Source organism: Doryrhamphus excisus, chromosome 13, assembly GCF_030265055.1.
Source record: "Doryrhamphus excisus isolate RoL2022-K1 chromosome 13, RoL_Dexc_1.0, whole genome shotgun sequence".
Lineage (NCBI taxonomy): Eukaryota > Metazoa > Chordata > Actinopteri > Syngnathiformes > Syngnathidae > Doryrhamphus > Doryrhamphus excisus.
The window spans coordinates 14,680,288-14,700,955 of record NC_080478.1 but is presented as its reverse complement, the minus strand read 5'-3'; the positions used below and the strand labels follow the sequence as shown (position 1 = coordinate 14,700,955).

Below are 20,668 nucleotides of genomic sequence, written 5' to 3'. Positions count from 1 at the left end.
CAAATGTCACTAACACAGCTAAGGACATTGATGAGGAAATCTATGACAAATCACAGAGTAGATTTCCCACAAAAAAGCCTTGAGTACTACAATCAAGACCCCTTAAACTAATGCCATTAAACGCCTCTGATGCAACCTGCCATAAATGTGGTTCCAAGAGAATTCAGGGGGAAAAAAAATGAAGCAACGACCATCTAATATTTAGCATCTTTACAGCAACCATCTGCTGGAGTCTGCAGGGCGCAGGCAAGAATGGAGAATGCCATCTACCACATATGGCTATTCATAATTGATGTTTGTGCTGCAGCGCCACCTCAGTTTCCTGCACTGCGCAACGCTAACTGGGCCTCATTAGAGCGAGCGGGTGGAGCGCCACAAGAAAACTTAAGTTAACAGACATGCATTAATGCTCAAACGCTAATATGACAGAACAGGTGGTGAGATAATGGAAGAGCAAAATGGAAATGTTTTGTAGCTGTGAAGAACTCGATTTGACACATAACTCAAGAAACCATGATGACCTCATAGCGTAAAGACGGTAAACTCCAGATGAAACTCCACTTCTCGTTTCCTATATGCTTACAACTAATGAGCAGAGATCCATAAAAAACAAGCAAACCGTTGTTTCTTTTAGTGTTTCTCAATATAGGTCACCTTATAGAGCGTACACACGCTTAGTGGGGGATCCTTGTATCAATAAATAACAAGTTCGCTAATAGTCAAGTGCTTGACTAAATGCAAACCTGAGAAGTCTTAAATTTGCCCCCTGGGGACACGGTTTAAGAAAGCTCTCCTGTGTTTTTGTACATGGTATGTGAATATACAGGAAAGGAGGCTGGGCCATGAGATTATGTGCTTCCAATTAAAATCTCCTTTGAGGGAGGTGATTATAGAGTGGAGCATGACTGCAAAACATCTCTTGTTTTCTTTCATATCCGAACTAGCAGGGTGGATTTTTAGGAAGTATGTTAGAAGACTGCTTGGCAATTAAGATGCACTGTGTTCTATCAAGGGAGACGTTTTTTCCCTGTGCTGTCTGGAGATCCAGCTAGTGTATCTGTGAGGATGTTTGAGAATAAACTATGAATTCTAACACAGGCACATTATAGGAATGTGTGGTTGGTTCCTTGTCACATTGTCACGGCTGTGTTAAAACCCTGCTAATCTCGACCTCCCCCCACGACTTTCATCACTCATGGCTTTAATGGGAGATTATTTTGTGTCATTTCAAGGTAAAGTTTCCGTCAGCGCACAGCATGAAGACAAAAATCCTGATTTTGTGGGGGTCGTCTTTTCCCACCCGTGATCATATCGGCTTGCATACTGCCATGTAGCTCCCGTCACGCCACACACAACTACCTTATGGATAGTGTCAACTTTAGGCGCGACAGCTGCAGTAAATTTGACAACGGGGAAACAGCATTTACAATGCATTTTTAATTTATCTCAGATAATTTAGGGTGCTTGATCATCTTTCAAGTCCAAATGTTGACGTTATAATGAATATTTTGTCAGTCTTCAAAACATCAAAACTAAACAATGTCACTATGGGCTTGGGTGTATTTTGACCCTATGCATGTGTCTCTAATATTTAGAATTTTGAGTTTAGCCATACCTGTGATGCAGAAACCTTTTTGCCCTTCTTCGTCAAGTTGTCAAGGCCTTTGAGGGAGGAGAAAAGGCCTCGCTTGTGCTTTCGAAAAGTACGAGACAGTGAGCGCCTCCGCAGTGTGGCCTCGTCTCTGGAACAAATCTGAACAAAGGCCTGAATTAGGACTTACATGACAAACAGTTGGGTTTTTAACATCAGCATATTTCAAGATGCTTTAGATGATTAAAAAATAGAGGTGTCAGGAGATTTTGGAAGACTAAAAAAATATTTTTAAAAGCTATCTCGCGAGAACATGGTATCCAGAAGTCAATTAGACTGAACTCTGGTATCTCGACCATCAATGATAATACACGTTATACTAAAGTGGCAGAGTGCTTAGTGCATACTTTAAACCTTGCTACGTGTCGTGTGACTGTATTTTCCCCATCAGAGTTCAACAGCTGCAGCGCCGTGTTAAGCCTGTTTTATGCTTTCCGCATCCGCAATGTTCGCGCAAGCCTATACATGGGTGTCCAAAGTGTGGCCCAGGGCTCATTGCAGAAATAAATAAATAAACAGCAAAAATGTAACTTTGAAAAAGTTGATGCTAATTAGAAATAAAAACTAAACTAAATAACTAAACTAAACTAATAAAAAGACAAACATTTGTCTAGGTTATAACTATCAACGACACACAGGACAGCCCTGATGTTGGTATATATTAGTATATTATTATGTATTAATAACAGTGGTTTTCTTTGGTCTAAAAATGTTGACTATAGTATCATTTAGAGTCAATTTTTTCATTGTACTTTTCTTAAAATGAATGTTAAAATCTGGCCTCATCTCGTGACACCCCTAATAAACGATTTTCAAGACTGGAGCTAGACAGGACAAAAAGAGGTGAATCAACATCAAAGGCATGCCAAGAGATCAACATTATTCATGCCATGTGCCTCGTCTCTTGTCTCACCAGTGCATGGAAGGACGAGACAGAGAAGATCCCCAGGCGGCCCAGGATGGTTTTGGTGGGACGACTAGCGATAGCCAGCAGACTCTTTGGGTTTGGTAGTTCTCCGCCCTGAAGACTGGCCAGGTAGCAGCGCATCCTGAAGAGGTCCAAATTAAACCTCTCTAGGTTCTGCTCCCACTGCTGGATCTAAACGGACGAGAGTGGAAAAATATATGAGTTCAATGGTTATGTTTTGTTTTTGCGTGATGACTCCAAAGTTTAGAGAAGGGGGGAGGTGAGGACAAAGGGACAGAAGGGAAAGTGGGAGTCAAAGAAGGAGTAAGGGTCAGCAAAGTGTTTTCCATCAAGCTGCGATTGCTTGCAGATGTTGGTGGAGGCTGAGGGCATAAATTGTAGGGATGGTATCTAGCAGAGCTGTAAGGACATGTGGGCGTAAAGGCGGGTTTAATTTTAACGCAAGTCGAGAGCAACGGTGATGCTGCACAGACATAGCTGTTAACCCCCACTATTTATAGGTGCTTCCCCCATTCATCTCTGCCCTATAGGAGCTCGGAGAAGGACCCATTTTGTTGGCAAGAGACTAGTTTTAACGAGAACACTCCCACAAAACAGCCCTCTACAGTAAATGACTTTTAATAGGTCTTGCCTGCACTGTGAGTTCATTTACAATAATGGACCCCTGCATCATCCCTTAGGACACCTTCACCATTGTGGCATCCTTTACAACCAGGAATATACAAAGGTGGGATCAAAGTGGTGTCAACCAGTTACTTGTCAAACATCTTGAACAAAAATCCCCATGAGGCAATCCAGTACAATGTAGAAAAGGGTTATGTCCACGACAGACTCCATAAGTCCCATGAAGATGGACGTCTGGAATTTCCAGCATTCTTGAAAAGAGCATTAAATTGTTAACTCATTTACTTTGAACCCCACCATTAATTTAACTCATTTACTCGGGATTTAAAAAATCCCATTCTAAACATTTGGATCAAATCAAACTTAAGGATTTTCTTTCATAGATTTAAAAGGCTCTTGCACTTCACATTAAAGCATGTTTCTTCCAAAATAATGCCCCTTTAAGTGCAATGGTAGACTTTTTAATACAGCTTATACTGGAGCACAGCTGTACCTAATGTGGTGGACAATGCCCCGCAGAGGACACTGTGTCCTGCAAGCAATCCCAAAGAGTGATTGGATGGCTTGTTGATGTGGAGGAAGGAACCCTCAGGCTTGTTTGCTAGAGCTGAAAATCATCATCCTAAATAAGTGATATTAAAAATAGCCCTGTGCATAAAATTGAGTTTAATGATTCATCGTCAATTAGCAGATTTGGAGGGGGATAAGGCTGCTGATGCAGAATTACTCAGCAGCTCAAATAACATGAGTGGAAAAACAATGCAGGTAAGCTCCCTGCCTGTCTTATTTTGGGATTTCGACATCTGACCCCGGAAAAAAAACATAATCCAAGTTAACTGTTTCAAAGCAAGAAGATCATAAGTGAGAGAAAGAGTGAGACAGAAGGGGGCAAAGGCACACTTCAAAAGAAGTCTGTTGGCACTGGTTTCAACAGACATGGTTGGGGGTGGAAGGGTAGATCAAAGTTGTGCCCTGTTTGTTCTGGATAACCCCAACAGAACCTTAAATCTATCATCAGCCTCTGGGCGCCCGTACCCCTCTGACCCTGTTATTGACTCCAAAACCCTACCTGTCTCTGAGCCTACGCTGGTGTGGTACAAAGGCTAATCGGAAACATGCAAAGACATGATCACAATGACATCTTTACTAAACAGGACTAGTATGTCCTTGATGGGGTTCAAGGGGTACCAGAATGGTTGGATGCATTATATAAGGTGAACATAAGGCATTATATAAGGTGATAAACAATATCATGTTGTCTGCCACCAACATTCAAACACCAAATGAGGTGATATTGTTTAAAGTAGTACTGTATTTTTTTTTTTGTCCTACCCACATCATGTAGGCTGCAGCACAGTCCTGGGTGCTGGGAACCCCCCCAAGCAGGGGAGTATAAAAATGCATGCTGAGAGCCCATTACCAGGAAACATCTGGAATCCTAATCTGATGCTTGGGGAGAAAGATGTTCCCATGGGCCCCTCGTGAAGCATTTGGGGATTGATGCATTAAGGACATTTATCCCTCCAAAATAAAAATGCAGGCTTGTAACCCCATCCGTGAAAAATCAGTATCATACAACAGAGCACATTGTGATGTTGGCAAAAACAAACATACACACTCACAGACTGAGTCAAAAATGAAAAAATATTACCCTTCTAGGCCTCCATATATTCATCAGTATTGCAAGATTTCTACCTAACTATACAAATACCACAAAATCAATAATTGTCATCATCAGCTCACCTGATTTTCAATGGCCTTGCGGTTTTTGGGGTCACTGACAACAGTCAGCTGAAGCTCAGCCATTTTCTTCATTTTCCCATCCATATCAATCTTCTGCAACAGGCCACGGACCTGACTCCGCAGCAGGCGGACTGTATCCTCCTTTCCCTGGCGCTTGGCCAGCAAAGAAGCACTGGCTGAATGGATGGCTGTCACCCAGTTCTCGAGGTCAGTCTGGTTGCTGGCCTGCACGAGAGAAGGTTAACATAAGCTCAGTTTGATGAATTGGTGAGGAAAATATCCCTGTGAAATATAAAATTCATTCGAATAAATCGCAAAGAATTTCTCATCGCCATCCATCACAATAAGATGTAACATTGTAATAGGCCTATGCTACTGCGTTCTGTCATGGTTTTCACCTGAAAGAGGTAGATATTGCCGTATGAGTTGCTGAGGCAGAAGACGTTCTCCTTTTTGGGGTGCTCGGGAACAGCTTGGACGATGCTGTCCTCAGCCAGAAGAGAATAACGAGGTGAGAGCTCCTGCTCTTGAGAGCCTTTACTGTATGTCTCATAGAAGAGCAATGTGCATCCTAAGAGGAGATGAAAGGTAACCAGATGGTTAGAGGATGAGTGAGATAAAAAACATTTTTCCCAGACATTGAATGACAAGTAGGTGGTCGATCGACCATCAATTTATTGATATGAACAACCACGGCACAACAACCATTGTCGTTTTTTCCGCAGGCTATCGCAAAGTAGAAATCTCAAGCAGGAATGAACGGACATTTCACCATTCCGATGTACAAATATTTTAAATATCCATCCACCCGAGTGAAGTTTAAAAAAAGTATGTCCTCATAAAAAACACATTCCGCGATTTTTGTCCCAAACTGAAAACAACCACGGGGTTCCATGTTCAAATCCCGGCACTGCTTCGTGGGGAACCAAGATGAAAGGTGTGTAGGCTTACTTATCTATTCGTCATGCTAATGAGACATTTTCTCAGAATCTGACCATAACAATTTTTCAGCCTGGATTATTGGGGCACATCCTATCATGGTAGCAACTTCAAACAAGCATCTGTGTGTGTGTGTGTGTGTGTACACTAATGACCGCACGAAAGGTTATTTGCTTATTCCACCAAATATGTATGTATATAATATATGAGTCAAAGGACACCACGGTTTTAAGTTTTTTTTTATATACAAGTGCTGAAAATTCCAGGATAAATAAATAGATACAAAGTTGGGGGGGCTGTGTTGTCCAGTTTAACCCACAACCTAAAGTCTGAGTTTTGGCCCCCTCTGACACCTCTGATTTAATATGTCATCTTTTACTTTGTATTTCTCACAGGCAATTTGTATGTTTGTCTGTCTGTCAAACGTTTGCAGCATTTCTTCTTACATGGAAGTTAAGACTTCATGTAATGTAAAGCGCACCTTTCAAAGTGATCCAGTACTGTTTCCACTTGCGTCTCGTCACCAGCTCCAGCTTCCTGTCCTTCTGCAGAGTCACAAGAGGTTTAAAAGAAAGCCACCCGGCCCGTCTGACGACCCCCTGCTCTTTTTCAAACAGCAGGTCTAGCTGCTCCAGGGAGCCTTCAGCAGACTCACTGCTACTCTCCCCCTCCTCTTCGCCTGTGGAAGGGTCTCTCCTCTCACTTCCTCCCTGTCCACTGCCCATCTCCAACTCCTTCATGAAGTTCTCATAAATGTTCTGGCGGAGGGCGTCGTTTGTTGGTTGGTGTATAGCTCCTGATGACTGGGTCCTAGGGGCTCCTGGGTACCAGAGGAGACTTGAGGCCTGAGAGGGGGAGCTAGTGTCTGCAGTAAGGCCATCAACGCCACTGTCAAAGACGTCGCTCAGGTCCTTGTGTGTGGTCTCCTGATAGGAAACACAGGAAAGAGACAAACAATTTCTTTAATGAGATCCCATTCAATAATTTTCAAAGTTCACAGGTTAATTTGCCCTTACAATTTGAGAAAAATGACACCTTGTTAGCCCAGAGGCATACTCACAATGTATGTCAAGCCTTGTGAGCTTAAAAATGGAACAAAACTCAATCTGTGCTCTTTTCAATTAGCCGTGAGGCACTGCAAAGTTGAAGAGGAACTTTTGCAAACACCTACTCAAACCACTCAAACCTACTTCAAAGTCTGAAATACAGTTGCTTGATATTTCGGTAGGCAAGAAAAGTGGGACATATTTCCTGTGATGGTACCTGGGGAGGTTAGAACCCTCTAGGCTCAGACAATTTCATATCATTTCAGGCCTGGAGTGGCTTCCCAATTCCACAAATGAACACTTGATGGAATTGCACTCTTAAGTCTAATGGAGCCGATCTATACTTGACTATATTGCTGCTTCATTGGAGCGCTGTCAACACATACAATCGCTGTATGTGACTCCATGTTTATTCTCCCATGTATCAGCCTGTTATTAATGGGAAACAATGGCAAGATACGGTAAGTGGATTCCACCTATTCTTTTATATATTCTAGGCTGTGCAGCATCTATCTTACATGTGTTTATTAGCGTGTTGTATGTTGGCTAGAATGTGAATATAGAGACGTCATTACTAAAGTCACTATAGAGTAAAGCATGCATGCTCTAACGCTTGAAGCCATTTTCTTGGTGCTGCCTTAAAAAGCATGTTGAAAAAGCTCCAGGCTGAGTGAATAAACATCCAAACAGCTGCTCACAAAGGCAGAAAGACATGAGGCTCAGTTAAAACAAATGTTTTATATAAAAATCATAATTTTGGTGCGTGTAGAACAAAAGTCACAACACGTTAGGGAGTCACGCAGACAAGCTGTGGTTATTTCCGAGTATCAAAACATCTCTATCACACGTTTGCTCTGTGTTAGCAGCATGCTGGTCCTTGAACACTGAACAATAATTAATAAATGATAATGCTTTGCTTGGATGAATAATACAAAAGAAACAACAAAAGCATGTGAAACACATTCCATCTTTACAGTCTACATCACTTATGTCACCTGTACACTCGCATCAGCAACAATTATTCTTTATCTCATGTAATAATATTTGAAATCATCACCATTATAGAAACTTAAATGTACGTCATTGCCTTCTACATCATCCTTAAAACAGAAAAAAACAAAATGACACCGGCTGACCTTTCCTCTGTAATCCTGTTTACGCCATCACCCTGCAATCAGCTATGATGCAAATACAGGAAAACAACATCGAAAAGAAACAATTCAAGTCCTACCTGACACTTCCTTTTCTTGTGGCTGAGGCTGCCAGTCCAGTCGCTGAAACGTCGAATGTGGTTCTTTATCGAACCTTTCTTGTGGAAGCCAAATTCCGATCTGGCCCGCTCTCGATGTTGTTGATGGTTGAGGTACTGGTCCAAACCTTCGCTCATGGTGTGAGCTTTGGGCCTTCGACAGGGCAGGGTGTATGATGAATATTGGCGAGCCTCAAGGCATTCCTCCTCCAAGGGAACATCCAAGACTGACGCAAGGGAGGCTCGATGTGGCTGTTGGCCAACTGGAGCTTCCAGTAAATGGGAGGACAGGTATTTGGCTGTGGGAAAGGTAGCAGCCATTGTGGAGTCCTTGTAGAGGCCTCCGATGGACAAAGGGGGTGACTCCTCTGTGAAAGAGTCATGTTGGTTGATAGGGGAGTGCTCCTGTGTACTGATAGCACAGCAGGGTTGATCCTGCTCACAGAGTTCTGTGCTGGCGCCCCAAGGGGAATCATACCAAGAACCATCCGAGCTCAGAGAACTTCCTTTACTGGTTCTGGCAGTGGAGGAGGTAGAGGCTGGCGGGGGACCACTGCGGAGACCATCAGGCTCACTACTGCCGGAGCCGGGCAGACTAGAAGTGGAGGGGGATTCCAAATTAGCAGAGAACTTGAGGAGCTGCACAGGACCGGAGACCTCATCCAGGAGGAGATCGTTGCTTGAGGTGTTGGTGAATTCCACCCTCAGACTGCCATCTTTCTTGATCACAACTCGCGGGCTGCTCTGTTTCACTAAAACCTGCTCTTTGTCTCTCTGACCATTGAAGTCCACGCCGTACGGGTTATCTTCATAGTCATCAGAGACATGCCGCCTGCGTATTCCACATCCTGTTGAGCGATGCCAGCGATGCTCATTCGGGCTGGCCCTCGCTCCCCTTGAGGAGTAGTCAGCGTGACGGGCAGAGTAAGGCTGTCGGCTTTTTGGAGGGGAGAGACAACCCCTGCTGACACATTTGGCCTTGTACCCTGAGCTCACTGGTGCACTTTTCCACCATTCGTGAGGCGACAGAGGGTCGTCTGTGGCTGACCCGACCTTCAGCGAGTATGGCTTCTGTGTCCCAGAGAAGCCAAAGTTGGTGGCTTTGAGGCCCTGGATGCTGTACTGGCTCTCGGAATTTCCCATTGCTGCCTGGAAACAAACACGAGAATGAAATCAGTGAGGGTATGTAAGTGGAAAAATAATGGCACCCACTGTATGTGACATAATTCCAGCACATGTCCATTTTCTAAGTACCGTAATTTCCAGACTATAGAGCGCACCTGATTATAAGCCTCACTCACTACATTTTTAGAGGAAAACCGATTTTGTACATATACAAGCCGCACCTGTATATAAGTTGCATGTGCTCACATTAAAACATGTAAACATATTTACAAAGAAAGACGGCTTTTATTACCTCTGAAAGCTTTTTTTCGTCTTTTTACATTGCTCCAGTTCTTCCCGCTGCCGTTTCCAGCGTCTCACCATCGATTCGTTTATGCCAAGTTTATGTGCAGCAGCTCTGTTTCCTTCTTTATCGGACAGCTCGATTGCTTTTAACTTGAAAGCTGCGTCATATGCCTTCCTTTTTGCATTTTTGCATTTTCCATGATGAGGGTATGTTCACGCTAATTTAATTTATGCACAAGAAAAGAAGTTGCACTCTTCCTCGACGCATATATTCCACCGGTCTTAATCTTACCTTTTCTACTCAAGAGCCCCTGGCGGCCGTTAGAAAAATTACATAAATTGGCCGCATCACTGAATAAGCCGCAGTGTTGAAAGTTTGGGGAAAAAAGTAGCGGCTTATAGTCCGGAATTTACGGTAGTATGAATAAAAGACTGGGGAAAAAACAGTGTTTTGCAATGATTATATTGACTTGTAGTGTACACAAGACAATGCCCTCAGACTCACCTGTATCAAAGTCTCAAACTCAGGCTCCTATGTGATGGATCCTTCCACCTCATGTCTCAAAGTAATCCATTTGCTTTGTAGCCTGGCTCACCTGAAACAGACAGAAAGAACAAGAGGCATCAGTACCTTTTCTCAACACTGTCATCTAATTTTGTATAACAACACGTGTACTAATCACCATTTGACAGAGGAATTGGTAAATGTGTGTTTCTACCAGTGCTTGTAGAACAAACACTAAAAGCATAAAGCACAGCAAGTTTAAAACTCACTCCACCCACATGCTTCCCCGTCAGCCAATCTAACTAAATACTGGAAGCATGTTTCCACCTCCCCAAAACAAAATGATGAAATGTTTTGGAATATTGGCTGTAGCTTACCCATCTGTTTATTTTTAAACATTGAAATCCTAACTTGTTCTGTGTTTTTTGACTGGCCATTGCCAAATTTGTTCAAACTAAAACCATAAACGTATGAAGTGTTCTTTGAGGAGGTGTGTGTGTGCCATCTCTGGTGAAGCAGTGTGACTTTTGTATGTGAAATACAACTCTCTTACACGCATTCAGCTCACACTCCCACTAGTTTTGTAAGAAGCGCTAACTCCGTTAAGCCTTTCCAACACACGTATAGGGTTACAGAGCAAGCACTACACTACCAAAAGCCTTAACCTTCGGGATTAAGTGATGTGCCGTATTAAGAGTTTTATCTGCCCCTGCTTGAATGCACCTTGACCATGAGGTGAGATTGAGTTGTGTGGTTGAGTAAATTGACTGCTCGCAAATGAGTGACTTCAATACACGTATCGAAAATTCAGAGGAAGCAATTTCAGTACTGTGCAAATTCTATGCCGTTTTTGTGGGCTTATCCGGCAGCTGCTGGGGCCAATATAAGAGATTTTTCATGCATGCCAATAATAGTGCCTTGTTTTTTTTTGCTGGTTATCAGCCTGATATTCTACATCAATATCGGATTGGGACACTCCTACTTATATTCAACTCATCTTAGACAAGAAATGGAGGCAAAAGATTTGCTTTCTATCTACAAAATCTAAATGAATGTGATTCAGTGTCAACGAGTTTGTGGTCATATACATATTAATGTTAATATGGTAAATGGTTAAAATGGTAAATCGAGTTTTCAAATGCCCAACTTGTGTTTTCTTCTGTGCTCCTAAAGTCAACTAAGATTAATATTAAGATATGCCTTTATTCGTCCCTCAGTGGGGAAATTTGTATTGCACAGCAGCAAGAGTACAGAGTCAGTTAAGCAGTACAAAATACACAATATAGAAAAATAAACAATATAAACAACCCAAGTATTAACAAAATCAATCAGTTTTTCCCAGAGTTATATACAATACAGTATGTAGATAATATGAAACGAGATGAGATATATGACCAGTCTATACACTGAGATCTTGTTAGAGGGTTAATATGAGGCATTATGGAAATGGCATTTAAAGCCCTTAATATTGCACACAACTAATTTCAACAAGGGGCTAAAACGCTAGTTCTGCTACAACTACTAAGATTTCCAGTATTACTAATCACTAAGCAATCATGTCATACAGTGTGTCTAGCAGTTTATCCAGTTTAAATATGTTTAACACAAAATCATCCCATCAAGGACTAACTAAACCAAAGTGCTTTTCAAAGTAAAGACATTGAAAGAAGCTGCCAACAAGAAGCTTCTTTCTTTTCCTCCCGCCACTGACACTTTCCTTGCAAAGTTTATTCAGGCAGAGCAAGGCTTTAAGGCGTGCCAGCAGAGAAACCTAAAAAGGCACACACACACACACACGTTAGCCTTCTGCTGCGACTTCAACTGGACTATTGTGCGAATTTTCAGGCGAACAAGACAAGTCTGCCTTTTAGCTGCAGCCACAGTTGAGTCTGAACCCTCCCTCCTTCCATCTCCCATCTCTCCTCAATAGATTTCCTGCACGCCATCTGCTCAGGGGCCAGGGGACCCCGACGCTCTTCGACACACCCAGTGACCTGGCATTCTTCTCCCGCTGCCCTTGAATGACTCCCACGTAAGCTCCGTGTTTAGTCTGGCAGTCTGTGTGTTGGGGAGTGGGCCATACCTCAACACTGGTTTTCGGAAGCAAAATTTTCCTTCAACTAAGTCACTGTACATCTGGAGAGCTTCAACAGACACACTCGATTCTGACCCTTTTTGTCATCTAATCTAACCTTGTGGAAGAAAAAAGTGGAGCGGCAAGCTCACACAGCAGCTTGGCAAGCAAGGCAATCCCCCCCAGAGCGCCAAGACACAGTGATATCATCTTGCAGTTTTTAAATCAGCATCACTGCAGTGCTGTGGGGGGGAAACCCATATATACTATATAATATACTATCAGGGGAATATTTCACTTTGAAATGAGAAATCATTTACTAACATTTATGAACATCAAATGACAACTAAATTGACCCAAGTACTCGCATTCTAAAGGAAAGACCCGTCAGGGTTTTATTGTTTGAGTTAAATATGCTGCCAACAAGAACAGTTAGGTCATTTGTTATTCTTACTGGCTGTTTACACAGTCGCAATGCTGTCTTCCTGTCAAATCGCAGACTGTGGGACCTGCCTCTTATCACTTTCTCTAAAGTATACTCCGAGAGAAGCAGCGTGCGCTACAGCATTCGGGCACAGCTTCGATTCAAGCTTGTACAATGTTTTTGTATGACAACAGGCCACAAATGAGAAAGGAAAGCTTTATAGGTGCCAATGAGCAGACCGTTTCTTGCTCATTTTCCGTAATTTGAACCGCATCGTGGTGAGCGCTGCCATTGTGTATATCATTCACTGAAAAGCCTACATTACTGTGCGGTGGAAACAGCGAGACCAACCAAAAGTCCATCAAAGTGCTTATTAAGTGTCTTAACATAAATATAAATCAGCACATTGCTCCTGCAAAAATGCCAAGGTGACATGGCGGCCTTCTTAAAATATTATACTGCTTATAGGCTTTTCACACAAAAAAAAGGCACAACGACAATGCCAAGATATCCCAAATATTCTCCCACAAGATAAGCATGGCATGAAGAGTAGCAGAAGTGATGTCAAGACTATGAAAGGTCATTTGTTATCTACACTTACAAGGCAACTCAATGAAGGCTCCACCTTTGGACATAAATGTGGAAAACATTTGTGATATGAAGTAAAGCAGTTGGCTGTCTAATAGTTTGGCTTGGATTCAATGAAGCAACTCGCACGTGCAAACACACCTGTGTATATCAACAAAAGGCTCCAAATGACAACCCCGTCACCCCGGCAACCTCTTAATCCAATAAGTAGGACAAACACAAGGGAGAGAGACAAATCAAGAGCCCATAACATGTCTTACCTCTGCTGCACCGGCCTTTAATCTAAAAGCTCTTTATAGATAGAGATTGCAAAGGCGAAATCTAGCTGCTGTTGTGTCACCTCAAAGTGGATTCTCCCGGCGAAGCCTTGTTGAGTCTTAAAGCAACAGACACACGCCGCATCTGACTCACACACACACGTACGCTGGAAGACACGTGGAAACTCCCTCCCCGCTCAGAAGCGGTGGCGAATCACAGCCCTCCTGGGGTAACCCTGGGTAACGAAGCACCGAGGGGGAAAGCATCAGAGGAAGGGAGGAAAAACTTTTAACAGAAGCTCTTTCTCGGGAAGCGAAAGAAGAATGTTTTACAGCTTCCATCAATTAAGAGCTTCTACTACTGCCAGTTATTTTTCCTATACTATAACAGAACCTCTGCTTTTCCGTCGGCTTGGATTGGAAGAGTGTGCAGGACTTGCTAAAGCCAAGGCAATTTTCCATGGCTGCCCGAGACAATTGGTCGAGACAAGCAGGCGTGTAGTTGCTGCAGCGTTGCCTTACAGGCAATGGGAAGGGAGTGATGACTGGAGCCCTTGTCTGATCTAAAATAGCACAATAAGCCCAGGAGGACGCCAAGGTGGCCGGCTACTGGGGAGACTGAATGCGTGTGTGGTTCGGCCAGACAGAAGAAATAAAGACTGCAATATGGTTAAATCTGGTGTACGTCAAGGACACTTTCCAATGTACTGCAAGCCTCGCAGGCCGCCATCATCCTGCTTTGAGCACATGAACTACTATGTACATACATAGTAAATCAGTTATGAGTTCTGTTTTTGTTGGGTAATGATAACGATTTGGGGCGGCACGGCGGTCTAGTGGTTAGCGCGCAGACCTCGCAGCTAGGAGACCAGGGTTCAATTCCACCCTCGGCCATCTCTGTGTGGAGTTTGCATGTTCTCCCCGTGCATGCGTGGGTTTTCTCCGGGTATTCCGGTTTCCTCCCACATTCCAAAAACATGCTAGGTTAATTGGCGACTCCAAATTGTCCATAGGTATGAATGTGAGTGTGAATGGTTGTTTGTCTATATGTGCCCTGTGAGATTGGCTGGCGATCAGCCCAGGGTGTACCCCGCCTCTCGCCCAAAGACAGCTGGGATAGGCTCCAGCACCCCCCGCGACCCTCGTGAGGAAAAGCGGTAGAAAATGAATGAATGAATGAATGATAACGATTTGACAAAGTTTAGCTATTCTTGAATGTGCAGCCTCTCATAAGAACAGCATCACTGAAAACTGACATACTACATTACTACTGACACCATTATTGCTAACCTATGCTAAATGGTGGTGCTACTCCTGGGCGTTTTTGGTTTGAAAAACATGTCATCTCAAGGCCAGAGCAGCAAATTGTCCAAGAAAAAGTGACTCTCTGGTGGTGGAATTCTGGAGATGCTTTGGAAATCTTGTGACTAAGCCGTACCCCAGCAGAGAAGCACTCAAGACCGCCAGCGGTTTAAACCCCACACACATGCCTCCATTTGTGTAGGGATCACATAACTGTGGTCGCATAGTCAAGAAGGGCTCATTTAGAAGGCCACAGCAGTAGGATCAGCAGTGGTCAGACTGTTTGCTAAAGCTACTAAAGACACACTCACAGGAGTTGGGTGGCTGAACATTAAGCCTCATTTCCCCCTAGAAGTCCAGTCCAGTTCGTGGCATACACGTGATAATGTTTTTTCCCATTGTCAAACTCCTTTGTTTATATTCACTGGCAGGTCAAACAATGCCAACTGTGCATCTTGGTGAAAACGTGGCATAACATAACGTCAGTAATCTTTGTCTTGAACATCTTTTAAAAGTCATGCTGTGTCAGCTGCGTAATAGGCGTTCATCAGCCTGTGTGCCTGACTTGGAAACATCAGGCCAGTAGAACTCACCAAGGCTAAACAACATTGTTAACGCTACAATAGATGTTGCGGAGTCGTCTGGGCCGCTCTCAAAGCCCTTTGTCTGCAGGAGCTCAAAACACGCTTGGAGGGAGTGAGAGGCGTGAAAAGAGAAGGAAAGAACAGTGATGCATATTCATACGGAGCAGGTGCAGCGTTTTCATTCTGCTCAAGCCAAATGTTAAGACCCTTAATTAAGATCAATTACGAACCCGTACAAAGACGAATCAAATCGCTTCAGTAGCCAACCAACAAAAAAAAAAGTCAAAGTCAAAATGAAATGCAACTGGCTTATTATGGACCATGAATGGAAATAATTTTACCATCATATTGTGAACATCCCATTGCGATATACTAAGAGAAAAAGCTGTTTAAAAAAGCTAATCATCTCATTTAAAAGGTTTTCATACCATAACTCAAAGCAAAATAACTGTAGTTATTCTGATGGATTCACGGGCTGAACTGTGAGGGCACGTAAACTTCCATGTAAATGTTTTTACAGCACGTAATTTATGTCACATTTAGTCAGAGATTACTTTCAATAATCCGTACTTAATGAAAAAAACTATTCCCACTGGGGGGGAGGAGTGATGCTCATGGGACTGGGCTGACAAATGAAGGAGAGCTAGGGGAAGAGTCATGGGAAGAAATATGAGAATTCTTTTCCGTGGCTTTGTAATGCTTTTTCAGAAGAACATAGAACCCCCCCCTCCCATTACTGGCTGGGGCTGTTTATACCGCAGTCAAGACATCAGTATAGAGGCCATAAATTCATCCTAATTGGTCACGTTAGCAAAGATTAGTCCCCTGCCACGCCCACAAACAAGGATCCAAATCTCTGGAGTCTGGAAAAGCTTTGGGATTAATAGATAGCATGTCAGCGGAAATGGGGTGTGAGAACTGATGGAATTCGCTTAAGACATTGCAGTTTAAATCGGGGTCAAAGGTCAAGTCTTTGTTTAGTGATTGAGCACGTTTTTCAATTAAGCTATATGGTGCATTACAACAATAACTCCATATTTTAAACATAAAAACATACAAGATCATTGATATTCAGTGTCAACATATTTACTATCTGTATTTTTGCATCTATGTATGTGTGTATGTGTGTGCATACAAGTGGACACCAGAGGGTTTGCTCCCAGTTGACAGTGTTGAAGTCTAAAAAGGAAGAAAAGTGCTGCAAACATCCTTTGATGCTGTGTTTAGAGCAGAGTGTGAAGTGCCTCCAGGGGGCCGTGAGCAGCCATCCAGCTGCAGACGCGTGCATTTGTGTGTGCATGTACACAGACTTGGCATGTTTCGAGAGGCAAAAGGGAGGGATAGGTTAACACTACTAAAACGATGGGAGTGTGATATCTCAAACAGCTGGAAGGCAGAAGGGTTCAAATCGGCTAATCTAACAAGTTTAATGGGCGGGAGGAGGTCATTTTGGAGGTTAAATCTACAAGGCACATTTCTGAACTCATATATTTCATCATTTTGAGACTTTAGAGCACATTCACACAACTCATTCAATTCAGGACATTTTTATAAAGTCGTTCCTCTCTGTACTGGACATTTTTGAGGATTTTGAGCAATTTTTCAAGGCACACAGAATATTGTGTTCTTGTGCTATGTAGACATTGTACATACCAAGAGAATTTTCATCAGAATTTTTTTTTCTACTTTTATCCATTAATCTTGGATCATTAGTTTTCCACATCGAATGTATGGGTTTTGTTTCCAATTTCTCATCAGTTTCTCCTTTCTTTGAGGTGCTTGGTTTGGGCATGAGTATGGAGGCGTGCCCATGTGAGTGCAGGCCAAATGCATGTCATCCCCCTGATTGGACTCTCCCAAGTCTCACCTGGATGGGGGTGAGGGTTAAGTGTGTTAAGTGAGTTTTTCCATTGTAAATAAAACATAAACAGAAATTAAAACCTAAATGAACTAACATAAAAATGCCTTTGTAACATAAAGGGGTTTGAAAATGTAAACATGGTGCCTTTTGTGGAAAATGCATCACCCTCTAATTGAGGATTATTATACAGAGGCAATTTTTACAACTGAAATCTTACAGATAAATTTCAAGCATAACTTTCGCTTTGACATATAAGATCAAAATTCACCCGAATCATTTTGTTTTTACTCGCACCTTATGAGGCCTATTGTTATACGACATGGACACCTCCTACCCCCTTGAAGATATTGAACACAAAATAAGTTATGTTAAACTGTGGATTTTTTAGAGTCTTTCATAAAACGTGAAGATATGAAACTGGTGAAGCACAACCAGAATATAGCCATGTCATGTCATGGTCATTATGCACTTGAGCGTGGAACAACAGTAAAAACAAATGCCTGCTCTGAACAAGATAGGGAGAAAATCGTTGGAATGAAGATGGCGGGTAAAGCAATAGAGTGGGTGACAGTTCATGCATATGAAATGTGTGAAAAGCACAGGGTAAGATAAAACACTGTGATACAGCATTGAATACATGCAAAGCTCCAACCTCAAATACAGATGAGGCACAGATAACTACATATCTCCTGACTGATAAAGCGATGGGTTTTTTTTTTTTAATGTGCCATTGGCAGAGTAAAGTGAAAAGACGTAAAAGAACATTAGCTGTTAACTTTCAGAGAGGAAGCCCTGATCCATCCATCAATTAACACAAAACCTTTTCATCCTCCTTACTGTTATGATTTTTTTTCTGCTCATGTGACACAATAGAGTGTGCTGCTGCTGGAATTGGCTAAGGCTGTGCAGCATCATCAATCACACTCGCTAGTGTGAGCTCCAGTGATTAATAATATTCACTCACTCATTAGCAAAGCCACTGTAGTATACCGCGGTGAGACTCACTCCGGGCTCCCGAAGGATGATCCATCAGTGATCATTGACCACTGCGGCACAATAAGTCAGCTGCTGGGGGGGATACACCCCCCTCACCACAGGTTTTAAGGCAACAATGGACTGGTGCTGGATTTGGAAGCAAGAGCGACACGTGTATGAAGAGTAATCAATGTTCACATTCACCAATGAATAGTCACATTAACACACAGAGGCACTGATAGCCCTGTTTTAATAGGGAATGCAAATCATTTTTTCCTAATGTTTTGCACCTCACTTTGTGGTGCTTCACAACAGTGGTCCAGTGTATAAATGAGGGTGCCAGATGCACTCTTGATTGAACAATCCCGCTAGAAGAACGGATACAAAATGCTTGATGCAGAAAGCTAAACTAAGTGGAAAAAACAACATACCAAAGGAGCATAGCTTAATTCAAGGATGAAGCAAATCATTGAAAAGTGTCCCAGAGAGGAAGTAGCAAGCTATTGGCTGTGTCTTCCTGTCCAAAATGACACGTGGCTGATGTGTGTAGTAGTATCTGGGGTAGTAGGGCAAACTACCAAGCGTGTCTATATTGCACTTGGAAGGGCCATTCGTCTGCATCCAGATGCTTGGAGGACATGTGTATGTGTGCGGAGGGGGTACCATCAATCACTGCAGCAGACACACATTAATCCCTCCCTGCATTCTTGAGAATGTGACGCCGGCAGGAGTTTGCCTTTGTGCCCCCTTCCCCGCGTACTTATAGCCCCCAAAGCGGCTTTCCTTGCAGCACAAGCAAAAACTTTATCCAGAAATGCGGCGCCACTGCGGAAGCTGATGGATTACTGGCACGTGATGTGGAAATGGAAGACCAGAGGGCAGGTAATGGATATGGTCAGGAACCAAGACATATGTTCATGCTGAACTGGCAATGGTCCTTTTAAGGAGCACCTTTAAAAAAGGACCAATGTGCAGATCAAAGCCAAGCCAAGCAACATGAATGAATGGTCAGATCAGAGTTAATAAGAACATATCTCCTGAGGGTCTCTTCTCAATGAAAATTAGTAGCAGAGTAATATAAGCAGATTCATCCGGCAGGTCAGAGGGATTGTTGCTAGCTCAGCACTTTCACCAGTCACTTGTGCCAAAGTCTTTACTCAGTGAGAGTGAAAGCCAAGATGACTCTATAAAACTAATAAAAAGGAAAACTGCACTTCTTTTAATTTTTTCTCATCGTCCACAATCCTCATGTGAGATATGAACAAACACGCCTTTCTCATAATAGATATAAAAACCGCTATTAAAACACCTCCAAAAAGGGAGTGAGTGGCGCTAGCCGGTGTGGTGTGGCAAGGTGTCGTCAATACGCCAGTTAAAAAGTCATAACAAAGCCAGTAACATACAGTAGTTCAATCAGAGTAACAATGTTAATAACTGTCACTGTAGCTTAGTTAATAAGAACATCATTACATCAAATTCCATAAATAATAAAAAAAAAAACCAAAAAATAATAATATGAAGAGTGCAGACATAATATCCAGTCGTTAGACCTAAGTACTGGACTAATGTGGTCAAATTTTCTGGTTCTAGTCAGGACTCTAGCAGCAGCATTCTGGGTGTACTGCAGCTGTTTGGAGAGCCTAGTGAGAAGGCCATTACAGTAGTCTTAGCTGACCGTCCTTCAAAATAAGTGAGACCAATACAGTTGTTCCATGCCACACTGCGGTTTGAATTTCATTGCTTCACTATCACAGTTTTTTTTATTATTAGTATAAAAAATGCATGTTTAAGCAAATTGTACATATTTATGGATTTAATCATGTTCAAGCAAAAAAAATGTATCTATATGTCTTATTTACTATTATTATGCCTACTATATTGGGTACTACTATACTTCCATGCAAGTGTAAAAGTGACTATAGGGGTGTTGTTTCATGTCTGGAAGGCTCTAATAGTGTTAAAAACCAGAAGGTCATAAATAGATTTTCTATGCTTACTACTTTGCGTAAATTCACTAATCACATTTGGGTATGGAACCAAATAACCACAATAAAAGAGGGATGACTGTATACGCCTTACACTATGTCTGACCTAAGGTCAGCCAGGAAAGCAAATGGCAATAAATGGCAGGATAAAGCAGCAGGTTACCATCACGTCTTGTGCACAGACACCAGAGCCTTATAAACATGACGACAGTCTGGACTGTTACCTAAACATCCATCAGGTGAGAACATCTTGGGTTACCTGGAAACCCGTATGTGTTTCACACAGTAATTAAATGTTCTTAATGCAGCCTCTAATAAGGATGTACCCCACTTAAGGAGTACAGCTCTGGAAATCCTCACATAAAAGCAGCCATCCTCTGACGTCAACAGCTTCCTCTTGGAGGAGAGTAACTAATTGTGCAGACTGCTCATCAAACAGCGGGTAAATGCCCAAAGCAATAACTGCTTATGAGCTATTTCAATCTGGAAAGCAGCTACAATATTGCTCCCGTGATCAAACAAT

At 42.5% G+C, this 20,668-nt stretch overlaps 1 protein-coding gene across 4 annotated transcripts in view; it reads right to left on the bottom strand.

Moving 5' to 3' along the window:
• Nucleotides 1-20,668, bottom strand: part of tiam2a (TIAM Rac1 associated GEF 2a) — a 59,197-nt gene that overhangs the window by 27,586 nt on the left and 10,943 nt on the right. For 2 of the 4 annotated variants that reach the window (XM_058090570.1, XM_058090571.1), the window contains exons 2-8: nucleotides 10,096-10,186; nucleotides 8,163-9,329; nucleotides 6,367-6,811; nucleotides 5,345-5,517; nucleotides 4,947-5,171; nucleotides 2,565-2,750; nucleotides 1,616-1,753 (exon numbers count right to left, since the gene is read on the bottom strand). In XM_058090570.1, coding sequence (XP_057946553.1) covers nucleotides 1,616-1,753; nucleotides 2,565-2,750; nucleotides 4,947-5,171; nucleotides 5,345-5,517; nucleotides 6,367-6,811; nucleotides 8,163-9,323 — 2,328 coding nt within the window. In that variant the 5' untranslated portion in view covers nucleotides 9,324-9,329; nucleotides 10,096-10,186. The other 2 variants (XM_058090573.1, XM_058090572.1) reach the window with 2 other exon arrangements.